Source organism: Lotus japonicus, chromosome 2, assembly GCF_012489685.1.
Source record: "Lotus japonicus ecotype B-129 chromosome 2, LjGifu_v1.2".
Taxonomy (NCBI): Eukaryota; Viridiplantae; Streptophyta; class Magnoliopsida; order Fabales; family Fabaceae; genus Lotus; species Lotus japonicus.
Window position 1 is genome coordinate 6,371,597 of NC_080042.1, and position 12,023 is coordinate 6,383,619.

Genomic DNA, 12,023 nt, shown 5'->3' on the forward strand with positions numbered 1-12,023 from the left:
CTCAACCCCGTCACTCACCAGAGCCCGCGGCCATTACCCCACATGCGGCCCATGAGGCACTCTGCCGCTTGGAGGCACGCATCCAGGCTATGGAAGAGGACAACGGGGCAGGAAGGGAACAGGCCCACAGCATCAGGATCCGAGACGCTCAGGAGGAAATTCGCATGCTCCGAGCACGTCTGCGACATCTTGAAAAGCAGGAGACTCGCTCGCGCCCTCAACCCGCGTTTTCCCAGGAAGGGGAGACGAGCGGGGGCCCAAACCCCCTACTGCCATGAGGAGCGCCGCAGAGCACCCGCGACAGAGAGGGTAGCTAGCCATACACCCCGGAGACACCACTCTCCCCGACGGAGCCCTTCCAGGCGAAGGAGTCCTTCCCCGACTCGGGACAGGACTCACAACCGGCCCAGGTCCAGCAACGCACTTGTCGCCTATCCAGCGCCGATTGGAGGCCCATTATCCCCTGAAGTTATGGCTTTCCCTTTCCCCCAGGGGTGGGCACGACCCAAAGTGAAACTCTACGAAGGAGACACCGACCTGCAGGAACACGTGAACTTCTTCGTAGGTGCGATGCAGTATGTTGGGGCCAGCGACCCCTTGTACTGCCGATGCTTCCCCATGAGCCTCGGAAAGGGACCCATGAACTGGTTTCAGAACCTGCCGAGCAACTCCCTGCACGACTGGAACGGGGTCGTGTCCTGCTTTTTATCCCAGTACTCCTCGGTCCGCAGTATACCTAAGACCGCGCAAACCTTGGCTTTGGTTAAGCAGAAAGAGAAGGAGTCTCTGAAGACGTTTCTCAATCGGTTCAACAAGGAGGCTGGTGACATCACCGGTCTCCTTCCCGACACCAGGTTGGGTCCTGGCTACCGCAGCTCTCGCTCCAGGACCTTTCCTGACCTCACTGGATGGCAAACCGGCCAACACTCTAGAGGAATTTCTGGCCCGAGCAGAGAAATTCATAAACATGGAAGACGCCGCGACCCTACGAGCCGCGAGTCAGACACTCGCGATCAAAGGACCGCAGAAGATGAAAGAGCATAAAGATCAGCCATCGACCCGGGAGTCCCGACGGAAGGGTCAGGACGATCGGAAGCCGAAGCGGAAGAAGTATGATAGCTATACTCCACTGAACTCCTCCCTGTCGCGTATCCTGAGGGAGAAGGCCTCCACCGACCTCAGGGACCGACCCCCTCCACTTCTGACGAGAGGGGACAAGCTAGATTCTAAGAGATTTTGTGAGTTCCACGACAGCCCAGGCCACAACACGGACGAGTGCCTGAACCTCAAGGACAAGGTGGAGGAACTGATCAGAGCAGGCAGGTTGTCTAGGTATGTAGCTCTGTCATCCGGTGACCTCCCACGCCCGCGCTCGCCGCCCCCGAAACGGACACCCACCCCTCCATGGCACCGTGCCCGAACCCCTCCAAAGCGCCGGTCAACCGATCGTCAGGACAGGACGCCACCGCGTCGCCGAAGCCCCGAGCGCCGTGGAAGAAGCAGTGAACGTAGAAGAAGCCCCGACCGACACGGCCGGGATGAAGTTCGAAGACATCATGGGAGCAACCTAGTCAGCGTTGGTTCAATAGCCGAAGGATGGGCCGCAGGCAGGCCCACTAATAACAGCCGGAAAAGAAGTACCTGTGTCATCATGTCCGCAGCTGGAAGGCCCCGCCCAGGGTCCCTCCACCCCCCAAGGCAGAAGGTGGCCATCACCTTCACGGAAGACGACTACAGCGAGGACACCGACGAGGAAGACGACCCCATCGTCATTGAGGCCCTGATCGGCAATGGTAAGATTCGAAGGACGCTCATTGATACAGGTAGTTCCGCTGACATTATGTTTTATGACGCTTATAAAAGCTTAGGACTATCGGTGAAAGACCTGCTCCCCTACGACCATGATTTGATCGGGTTCACGGGGGACAGAGTCCTACCCTTAGGATATTTTGATACTTGCCTTTCTCTGGGAGATCATAGAATTTGCAAGACAATAAAAGCTTGTTTTCTGGTGGTGGAATGTCCAACGACGTACAACGCCCTTCTTGGCAGGCCAAGCCTCAACATCTTCAGGGCGATCATATCCACCCACCATCTGATGCTTAAGTACCCCTGGGCAGGAAGGGCAGTGCAAGTACGCGGCAATCTCGAAATGGCAAGGAGCTGCTACAACTCCAGCTGCAGGCTGGCCAGAGAAGAAAGAAAGAGAAAGAAGTCCAAAGCCCAGAACCAGCAAGACAACTTCCATGTTCAACACACCAGTTTCATGACCAACCTCGACCCCCGAGTGGACTAGTCCAGGGACGATCAGCGCCTCAAGCCCGACGGGGAGTCCCGCCCTATCCAGGTCGGTCCCCTTCCGGAAAATACCACCAACCTAGCTCGCGGCCTCCCCCGAGATCTCTCCAAGCGTATGGAAAAGTTACTACTATCCAATGGGAAGCTGTTTGCTTGGTCGTCGGCACAAATACCTTGCATCGACCCCGCATTCTGCAGCCACAAGCTGTCCGTCGACCGGAAGTTTAAACCAGTCGCTCAGAAGAAAAGACACATGAGCTCCGAGAAACAACAAGTTATCAAGCAACAGACCACATTGTTACTTCAGGCCGGGATCATTCGGGAGGTCAAGTACACTACTTGGCTCTCCAACGTAGTCTTGGTCAAGAAAGCAAACGGGAAGTGGCGCATGTGCGTCGACTACACCGATCTCAACAAGGCATGCCCTAAGGACCCTTTCCCCATACCGAGCATTGATGCGCTTGTAGACAACTCCTCCGGGTACGAATACCTCTCTCTCATGGATGCTTATTCAGGCTACAACCAAATCCCTATGCATAGGGATGACGAGGAGAAAACTGCTTTCATCACTGATCGGGGTACTTACTGCTACACTATGCTCCCATTCGGCCTCAAGAACGCAGTGGCAACCTACCAAAGGAGGATGACCCGGATCTTCGGGGACTTGATGGGAAAATCGGTAGAGGTTTATATAGATTACATCATTGTCAAGACCCCGAAGGGAGGAGATCACGCCGCCGACCTTGCAGTCGTCTTCGAGCAGTTAAAGAGTCATAATATGCGCCTCAACCCCGACAAGTGTACTTTTGGCGTTCGAAGCGGAAAATTTCTTGGATATATGCTGACCAACCATGGAATCGAGTTGAACCCCGACAAATGTCAAGCTATCATGAATATGAAGAGTCCGCGCACCGTCAAAGAAGTCCAACAGCTAGCTGGTCGCATGGCCGCGATCGGCCGCTTTTTGCCGAAGGCCGCTCTCCGGGCACTACCTCTTTACACACTTCTAAAGAAGGGAGCAACTTTTGAATGGTCGGAGGAGGCCAACACGGCATTCACCCAGCTGAAGGAGATCCTTTCATCCCCCCCTATTCTGACCAGCCCTAGACCAGGGGAGACGCTGTACCTATACTTGGCAGTACGAGAAAAGGCAGTAAGTTTCGTTCTGGTCAGAGAAGAGGAGGGAGTCCAACTACCTGTCTATTTTGTCAGTCGTTCATTGAAGGGTGCGGAGCTCCGGTATCAGATGTTGGAGAAAGTAGCACTGACCTTGCTGACCACAGCTCGGCGGCTACGGAGGTACTTTCAGGCTCATCGCATCGTCGTACGCACCGACCAGCCGGTCCGACAGGTCCTCCATAAACCTGACCTGGCCAGTCGAATGGTTAGCTGGTCCATCGAGCTCTCCGAGCATGACATCCGCTATGAACTCAGGAGAGCCATTAAAGCCCAGGTTCTTGCCGACTTCTTGGTAGAACTCACAGATGAAGAAGAGCCCCCTGGCGAGACTACATGGGTGGTCAACGTAGATGGTTCGAGTAACAAGGAAGGTGGTGGGGCTGGAATCATCTTGCAAAGTAGCACCGGGATGGTGGTCGAGCAGTCCCTCCGCTTTAACTTCCCAACCACAAACAACCAGGCCGAGTATGAGGCCTGCATCGCGGGGCTGGTCACAGCCCGAGACCTGGGAGCAAAGGAGATCCTTGTCTGCTGCGACTCGCTTCTGGTCGTCTCGCAAGCAAACAGAGAAGCTCAAGCTAAGGATCCCATACTGGAACAGTACTTGGCCCATTTGAAGCGACTGGCTTCAACCTTCACCGAAGTAGAATTCCGCCACGTCCCCAGAGCCCAGAATGATCGAGCTGACACTCTGGCCAAACTGGGCAGCACCGGGAAACCCCGCCTGAATGGAACGGTCATTCAAGGAACCCTAGCCCTCCCTTATGTCGCCGACCTCAATCGTCCATTGGGACAAGTGATGATGCCGGTCAGTATGGATGAAGACTAGAGGTCCCCAATCCTCAAGTACCTCAGGACTGGATGGTTGCCAGAAGACAAGGCCGAAGCCAAGAAGTTGGTAAGGTGCGCTTCCTGGTACACTATAATTAATGACGACCTCTTCAAGCGGGGATTCTCCACCCCCCTTCTCAAGTGCTTGCCCAAGGATAGAGCAGCTTATGTCTTAGCGGAAATCCACGAGGGCAGCTGCGGCCATCATCCGGGTGGACGCTCCCTTGCCAGAAAAGTACTCCGAGCCGGTTACTACTGGCCCACCCTGGAGAAAGACGATGTGGATCATGTTAAGCATTGCGACCCATGCCAGAGGCACGCTGACCTACACAGCGCTCCTCCTGCACGTCTTTCATCTCTGGTCAGTCCTTGGCCTTTTCACCAGTGGGGCATGGACTTATTAGGCCCGTTCGACACAGCCCCTGGTCAGCTCAAGCACTTGGTTGTAGCAGTGGATTACTACACCAAGTGGATCGAGGCCGAGCCGCTAGCGACAATTACCTCAGCTCGGGTACAACGCTTCTTCTACAAGAACGTCATCAGTAGGTTCGGGGTCCCCGAGGTCCTGGTCACAGACAATGGGACCCAGTTTACCTCTAAAGGGTTTAGAGATCTCATGGACGGGCTACACATCAAGCAGCGGTTTACCTCCGTCGAGCACCCCCAGACAAACGGGCAGGCAGAGTCAGCCAACAGGGTCATCCTCCGAGGCCTCTGGAAAAGGTTGGGGAAGGCCAAAGGCGACTGGGCCGAGCAACTCGACCACGTCCTGTGGGCATACCGCACTACTCCGCACTCGACTACGGGGGAGAGCCCGTACTGCCTCACCTTTGGCACAGAAGCAGTAATCCCGGCCGAAATAGGAGAACGGAGCGCTCGAACGGCTGGATTTGACCCCGACCAAAACGACCAACTCATAGAGGAGGATCTTGACCTCCTGGCTGAAAGAAGAGCGGTCGCCAACTACAGAGAGCTGATCGCAAAGCAACATGCGGTTGTTCGCTACAACAAGAAAGTAGTTCTCCGCTCCTTTGCCACTGGGGACTTGGTCCTCCGGAATGCCTGCATCGGAGCACGCTCGACCGAGCGCGGAAAGCTAGCAGCCAACTGGGAAGGCCCTTATAGGGTGACCGAAGCAACCGGCACAGGAGCATACAAGCTGGAGACTCTAGCAGGAAAAGAGATTCCCCGCACCTGGAATGCAACCAATCTGAGAAGATACTACAGCTAGGGCATTATCGACCGTGCACCTACTATCTGTCTTTATGTTTTCCTTTAACTTAGTCTTTTTTAATCAAGGGTACACACCCATCTTACCCAAGTTTGTACACGGTGTAACACCCCGATTTCGGTGGCGTCACTTTAGTAACCAAAAAGAAACTTAATGCGGAAAACGTGAATATATTTTTTTTTCTCGATATTAACTAAGACAAGACTGAAATAAATAAAACCCAAATGCGAAAAGCAATGGAACTAATATACAATATATAAACAGCCCCCGCTGTAGGTAGCTAACCTCGTCACGAGTAACCTCCAGTGACGGATAATAAGAAGAGTAGCGCCCGTAGGCAAAAGGTACAAACCAAAAGAAAGGTCAAGTGTTCGCAACACTATCCCTCAAAATGAGAATAAGCTGGCCCATCGGCCTAAAACAAGACCTCCTAAGTCCAACCAACTCTCTGTGATTCCCGTAAAGAAACCACACAAAAAGCTATAGGTGGGAAACTACCCTGTCCCCAAAGAAATAAATGATGTTCAGAGCTAGGACTCTACTCCTACACTAATCCCATCTCGAGGAGCTCACACTAACACTCAATCCTACATGCTCGCATGATCGTCGTCCGAATTCAAAATCCAGAACGACCTAGTCTATGTACACCATCCGTCCTCCTCTTGCTACCGCGATGCGCTCCGGTTCCAGCATCTCAACCCTAGTTTCCCCCGAAGGGTGAACCGTCGTGAACCAACCCGCCAAAGACATCTGACAAAAGGGCGTTTGTCCGCCAAAGCACACACAGAAGACGCGAGGGTCAACTCCAAAGAATTACGTAAATAATAGCACCGATAGATACAGATAATAGAATAGCCACTTAGGCTTATAGCTAGGGATAACATCCCAGGGTTGCATATTTCAAAATAACATAAACGACAATAAAACACTTAACATGTTCCAAATAGGATTAACAAATAGCAATCACATCCGACAACTAAATTAGTATGCATGCTGCATGATATGCAAATGACGGTTAACCCAGTTAACCACATGCATTCCGGAAAGGGATGGACATCAAACGGATCAGCCCTAACACCAGCCACGGTGGGACCATTTCGGCCCGCGTGCCTCTTACTCCAACAACCACACGTAGTCAGATCAGCAGTAAACCCGTAGGTCTGCCATTTCAATCTGCTACAAGAGACGTCTACAAACGCTCTTACACGGCATTCCGGGTCTTATGACCATTTTGGAAACCGACGAGGTCCAGAGTACGTCCTGTGTTAATACCTCATTAATGTTGCATGAATGCAGGATGATTAGTCAAACAACGTCTCCGAATCTCACTCGACACGTCGCCACGTGTTCTAGCTAAATTAATGTCTCTAAAAGCTTACCCTAAGGTAATAGTCGATTCTGCGACAAAAGACACTTCTTCACAACAGCACATAACTCACGATGATCTCCAAATCATCCGACTCATCTCAATCCGATGGTCGTAACTGCTCAACGAGCAAGAGTATCAACATACTCGGAAACTATCAATTTCCCGGACTTATCCCCAGGATAGCCCAACAACGTATAGCTGCTCCAACAGCACAAGAGCATCAACATACTCAACACAGCTGCTCCAACAGCACAAGAACATCAACATACTCAACACTTCTCAACTTCCTCAACGATTGGATCCGACGACACTTCTCGTTTTCCAAAAACTAAGATTTGCATCCAAAGCTTCCTTTCGAGTTTATTATCATTAATTGAAGATTTAGAGGTTGTTTAATGTCTTATGAGTTTTCTTTACAAAATAATATCCTTTTAGTCTTATCGCAAATCCTATAAGTTCTCGGGATCTCCTAATCCCCAACTGATACCAGAGAATGTCTCGATCCATGAAACACCATAACAAGGTCCGAATCTCATTCGTCCTATCAAACTTTCTCAAAACTCTCAAAATAAAATCGGCATGACCTGCCCGCTATTCTCACTTTTCAGAAACTCAGATTTCATTGTAAAAGCAGAATGAACTCATCACAATCAATCAACATGTCATATATCAACATATTAAGCAATAACCACATAGCACTTAGCATATAAGGCATGCACCACACATCCTAAATTACCCAATTAGCACTTATCATGTAAGTCACTCTCAAAAACATTCAGTAGATGAATCATCTACATTGTCAGCCGAAGCCTCAGAAAACATTTTCCAATCACACACAATCCAGTGCATAAACAGTAAACAATGTCGAAAGCATCGACCCTAAGCATTAACTAGAGATTCAGTGAGATGCCCTCACCTGTAGGTTCTCCAGAATGATCGTCTAACGCTTCCTCACCAACAAAGCCTTGTTCCTCAGGGAATTCCTCAAAATCACCTTTAGAGCAAAACCACAGAAATACTATCAGAATCTATCGGAAACTAAACTATCAATACTTACTAAGGTTACACGAAGCAATACATACTCCGAGGTACGATAATCTAGCGCGAAAGGACAAGTTTTCGGAAAAGGAAATTTTCCTCCTTCCCCCTAATAGGGTTCGGCCACTTTGGTTAATTGTGGGGTTCGATTTTTCTTCGATCAAACTTGGTTCCTATGCTTTCATTAGCCGTAACTAAGGGTATTCTGAACTCGGAAAAATTATCGGATCAAAAACTGTCGCAGGGGTATTTTGGTCATGATTTTTAACTTAGGATTTTCAAAACTGAAATCCCAAAAACCAAATTTGACAGGGACGTCACCAACGACGTTTATGACAACTAATCCTACTAGCACTAAGCTAAGGCGATAGTTTTAGCCTAAAGGTTGAAGCTTTACTCCAAAAACTCCAAAAATGGGTATTTAAGGCTAAAATTGATTCCGGCGGAATTCCGGCGACATAACGGAAAATCTAACCCGGCAGAAGTGATCTTGGGCACATAAGGAAGAGGTTTAGAATTAGAAATGAAAGATTCGGGATAGTTTTGCAAAAACCCATAAACTATCAGCTCAGAAAAGTCTACAGAAAAGCTATGGAAAAAGCGATCAGAGGTAAGGATTAGCGACTATACCTCGAAACCTTGAAGCAGCAACTGATTAATCAACGATCAAGCAAGGATTGAACAAAATCTTCTTCTCCTCCTCTCCTCTCAAACTCGCGGCCTCCTTGGATGAAATGGGTAAGATATTTGTTTTTTTCTCATTTCTTGGCTATATATAGAGGTTGGCAAAACGCGGTAAAATGAAAGTTTCGCGAATCTGATTTTTCTGGCTTCATTCTCCATGAATTAATAGATATGTTTTGGAAAAAGAATTCCAAAACTATAAAGAGGTCTCCTTGTATTTTTGGCAACTAATGCATAGTCGGTGTAAAACTATTTTACCCGATAAGTTGCTTTTTGCATCGAATGTCGGAATAGAAAATTTCCTTTGGAAGAAAGATTGAAATCATCAAGAGAAATGGGTGTACGCGTGTGGAATATTCATTTGAAGCTCTGAATAGAAAAAGTCTTCATTGTCGAAAAATTCTAGGGTTTTGAAATACCAGGGTATCGGTTTCGGCAAACTTCCGATGATTGGAATCGGACGTTCGTAGATCCTAGAGTTTCACCTCGAAACGATTGTGATATATGGAAAAAGAGAAGTTCTAACATTTCTCTGAAGATTTTTGGAATTAACTTCCATCGTGCCTAAAAGTGAAAATTAGCTATATCCTAGGGTTTCTGACCTAGGTTAAGCGTATAACGATCGTGCTATAACTTTTATCGATCATAATGCAATCCTTGAACTTTTCCTGAACTTTCTCCTTCATAAATATATTTCATTTAACGAACTTTTGTTCAGGTTTCCTGTAACACCCTCTAAACCCCGCATAATAATATATCATAAATCAGAGTAAAATGCATAACACAGAGGGTGTCACACTTATTCTCCAGAAACATAAATCAAAACACCTGTCATGCTCATAATAAATATATAAATTTTCCAACTTTAATGTCGCAACATCATATGCATAGCACAGCGGATTTATTTCAACTCCAAAATTTAACATAAAGAGAGTTCATAGGTAACTCTTAACATCAAGGTACAAAACTAAACGTTTCCCGGTGTTACATAACAGAGCATGACTCCCCTAACTAAACCGTAAATGAAAGACTAGCTCCTCCAACTAACCCTCGCGAGAAGCTCCACTATCTTCGGTACCTGAGCGATGTCGCATAGAACATCATTCCAACAGAAGGGTGAGAACTCATATCATATGGATAAGCATAATAATAAATAATGTAAAAGCTTATCTATGCTCCACATAAATTACTCACATTCACTAACAAATAATAAATTATGTAATTTTAACATAATTAATCAAGTTCACAGTTATGGCAAATACTCCATAAATTGTAGCTCAATTAGAACATATATAATAGTCTCTAATTACCACCACATCAAATCTCTCCAAAAATATCACCATAACACATATGACTCAAGTGAGACCCGTGCAAATGCCTTTGGTACCAAAGCTGTTATCCTTAGCGGTATCACCGCGTCCACTCCAGACAGATAACCACCAACAAAGCCCTCGCTCTAGGCTTCAAAACCACTCCAGTTTTGGGACAAGTCACTAGCCTCCACGAGAACTAGCAAACATTGCCTCTTGACAACTATGCAGTGTATTGTGCAAAACTCAACTAATATATGCATATTCAGACCATCTCCAAGTCCTAATTATTTTAGCATATTCATCACCAGTTGCACAAAACACATATTACATGTTATCAATTATACAACTTGCAATCACAACAACTTAGCATCTCAAACATAACATCAATTCAGAAACAACATCATATAATGATTATTAAAAATAGATGTAAATTAAATATAATTCATATATAACAGGTTCTGCAACTATTTCCTAAAGACTGGATTTCTCTCTAAATTTTCCCAAAAACTCGCGACATGCTCATGCTCGCCATCTCGCGACATCTCACTGCACAACTCGCCATGTCGCAACATCTCACGACATCTCCCTACGCAACTCGCCATGTCGCTGAATAACTCGCCATGTCGCGACATCTCACGACATCTCCCTACGCAACTCGCCATGTCGCGACATCTTGCGACATCTTCCTGCGCAACTCGCCATGTGCGCGCACCACACATCTAATGAACTATTAAACAGATGTAAATTATCAAATATACTCAGAAAAATCTAATATTTTTATCATGGTTCCGTATACACGTTTTGTAAACCTCTATAAATTTTCAAGTCACATTTCAAAGTACAAAAATCAGGAAAAATCGTACACTAACCGCAGTTCGTAAGAAACTGGACAGCTTAACCTATACTCACTAAAATACACATAACTCGAGCTACAGACGTCGGAATGACGTGAAACCAGTGGCAAAAGTTTCGTAACAGAAAAACCTACAACTTTTCTGAAGACTACTTCTTCAAATTCGGCCATTAACATAGCACGCAAAAGGGTACAAGAGAACGTAAATTTCTGCGCATCATGCAAGCCTATCATCTACCCCCAAAATCATCTAAAAGCCAAACCCTAACTATTTCAATTTGGGAATTTTTGCAACCTAGGGTTCCTAAATCATGCTTTCTATCATTATCCACTATCATACCAATCCATAAAACATGAATTCAAACCCTTACCTCTTGTAGATCAGTTCTAAGTTTTCTCCTCTTTTCTCCTCTCCTTCTCTGCTTTCACGTGTTTCTTGTTCTGCTTCTCTTCTAATCCTTATTTTTTTTCTTTTCTTTCTTTCTATTTCACTCCTAACCCTTAAATAGCCATACAATGGGCCCCACTCTCAATTACTCACACTAAACCCTAAAACCTTATTTATCTATATCACATAATCACTTAATTATCTAACAAAATCACTTAATTACCATATACCATAATACTAATTAAAATAAAATAATAAATAACCTAATAACAGAAAATGGGGTGTTACATTTCCCTTCACATTACATCAACCCTAATCGTGAATAAGAAAGTTTATTCACTTAGCATAAGCTGAAAAACTTGGGCCTTACATTACTACCCTCCAAAAAGAAAGTTTCGACCTCGAAACTTAAGGGTCAGTAAATAGTTCTGGATATTGTTCTTGGATCTTCTCCTTCAGCTCCCATGTCGCATCACCGGTGTCTTTGTTCCACATGACCTTCACTAACTCGATCTCTTTCCCTCTCAACTGTTTTATCCTAGTGTCACCAATGCTAATTGGCGGTGTCTCGAAAGACAGATCATCCTTCAACTCAATGTCATCCAGCTCGATAACATGTGTCGGATCCGCAATATATTTCCTCAGTTGTGACACGTGGAATACATCATGAATGTTTGATAGAAATGGAGGTAGTGCAATCTGATATGCGACTGGTCCAATTCGACGAGTGATCTGATACGGTCCAATAAACTTGGGCGTAAGCTTCTTTGACTTGATTGCTCGACCAACTCCCGTCGTCTGAGTAACTCGCAGAAACACATGGTCGCCTTCTTCGAATT

At 46.7% G+C, this 12,023-nt stretch overlaps 1 protein-coding gene across 1 annotated transcript; it reads left to right on the forward strand.

Annotated features, from left to right (window-relative positions):
• The first annotated feature begins 967 nt into the window (after positions 1 to 967).
• LOC130735980 (uncharacterized) lies at positions 968 to 2,296 on the forward strand. The gene has a single exon (XM_057587844.1). The coding sequence runs from the start codon at positions 968 to 970 to the stop codon at positions 2,294 to 2,296; it is 1,329 nt and encodes a 442-aa protein (XP_057443827.1).
• The last annotated feature ends 9,727 nt before the right edge of the window (positions 2,297 to 12,023 follow it).

Excerpts from the sequence above, each read along its gene's own strand:
- LOC130735980 (XM_057587844.1), top strand. The coding sequence starts at position 968 with ATGGAAGACGCCGCGACCCTACGAGCCGCGAGTCAGACACTCGCGATC.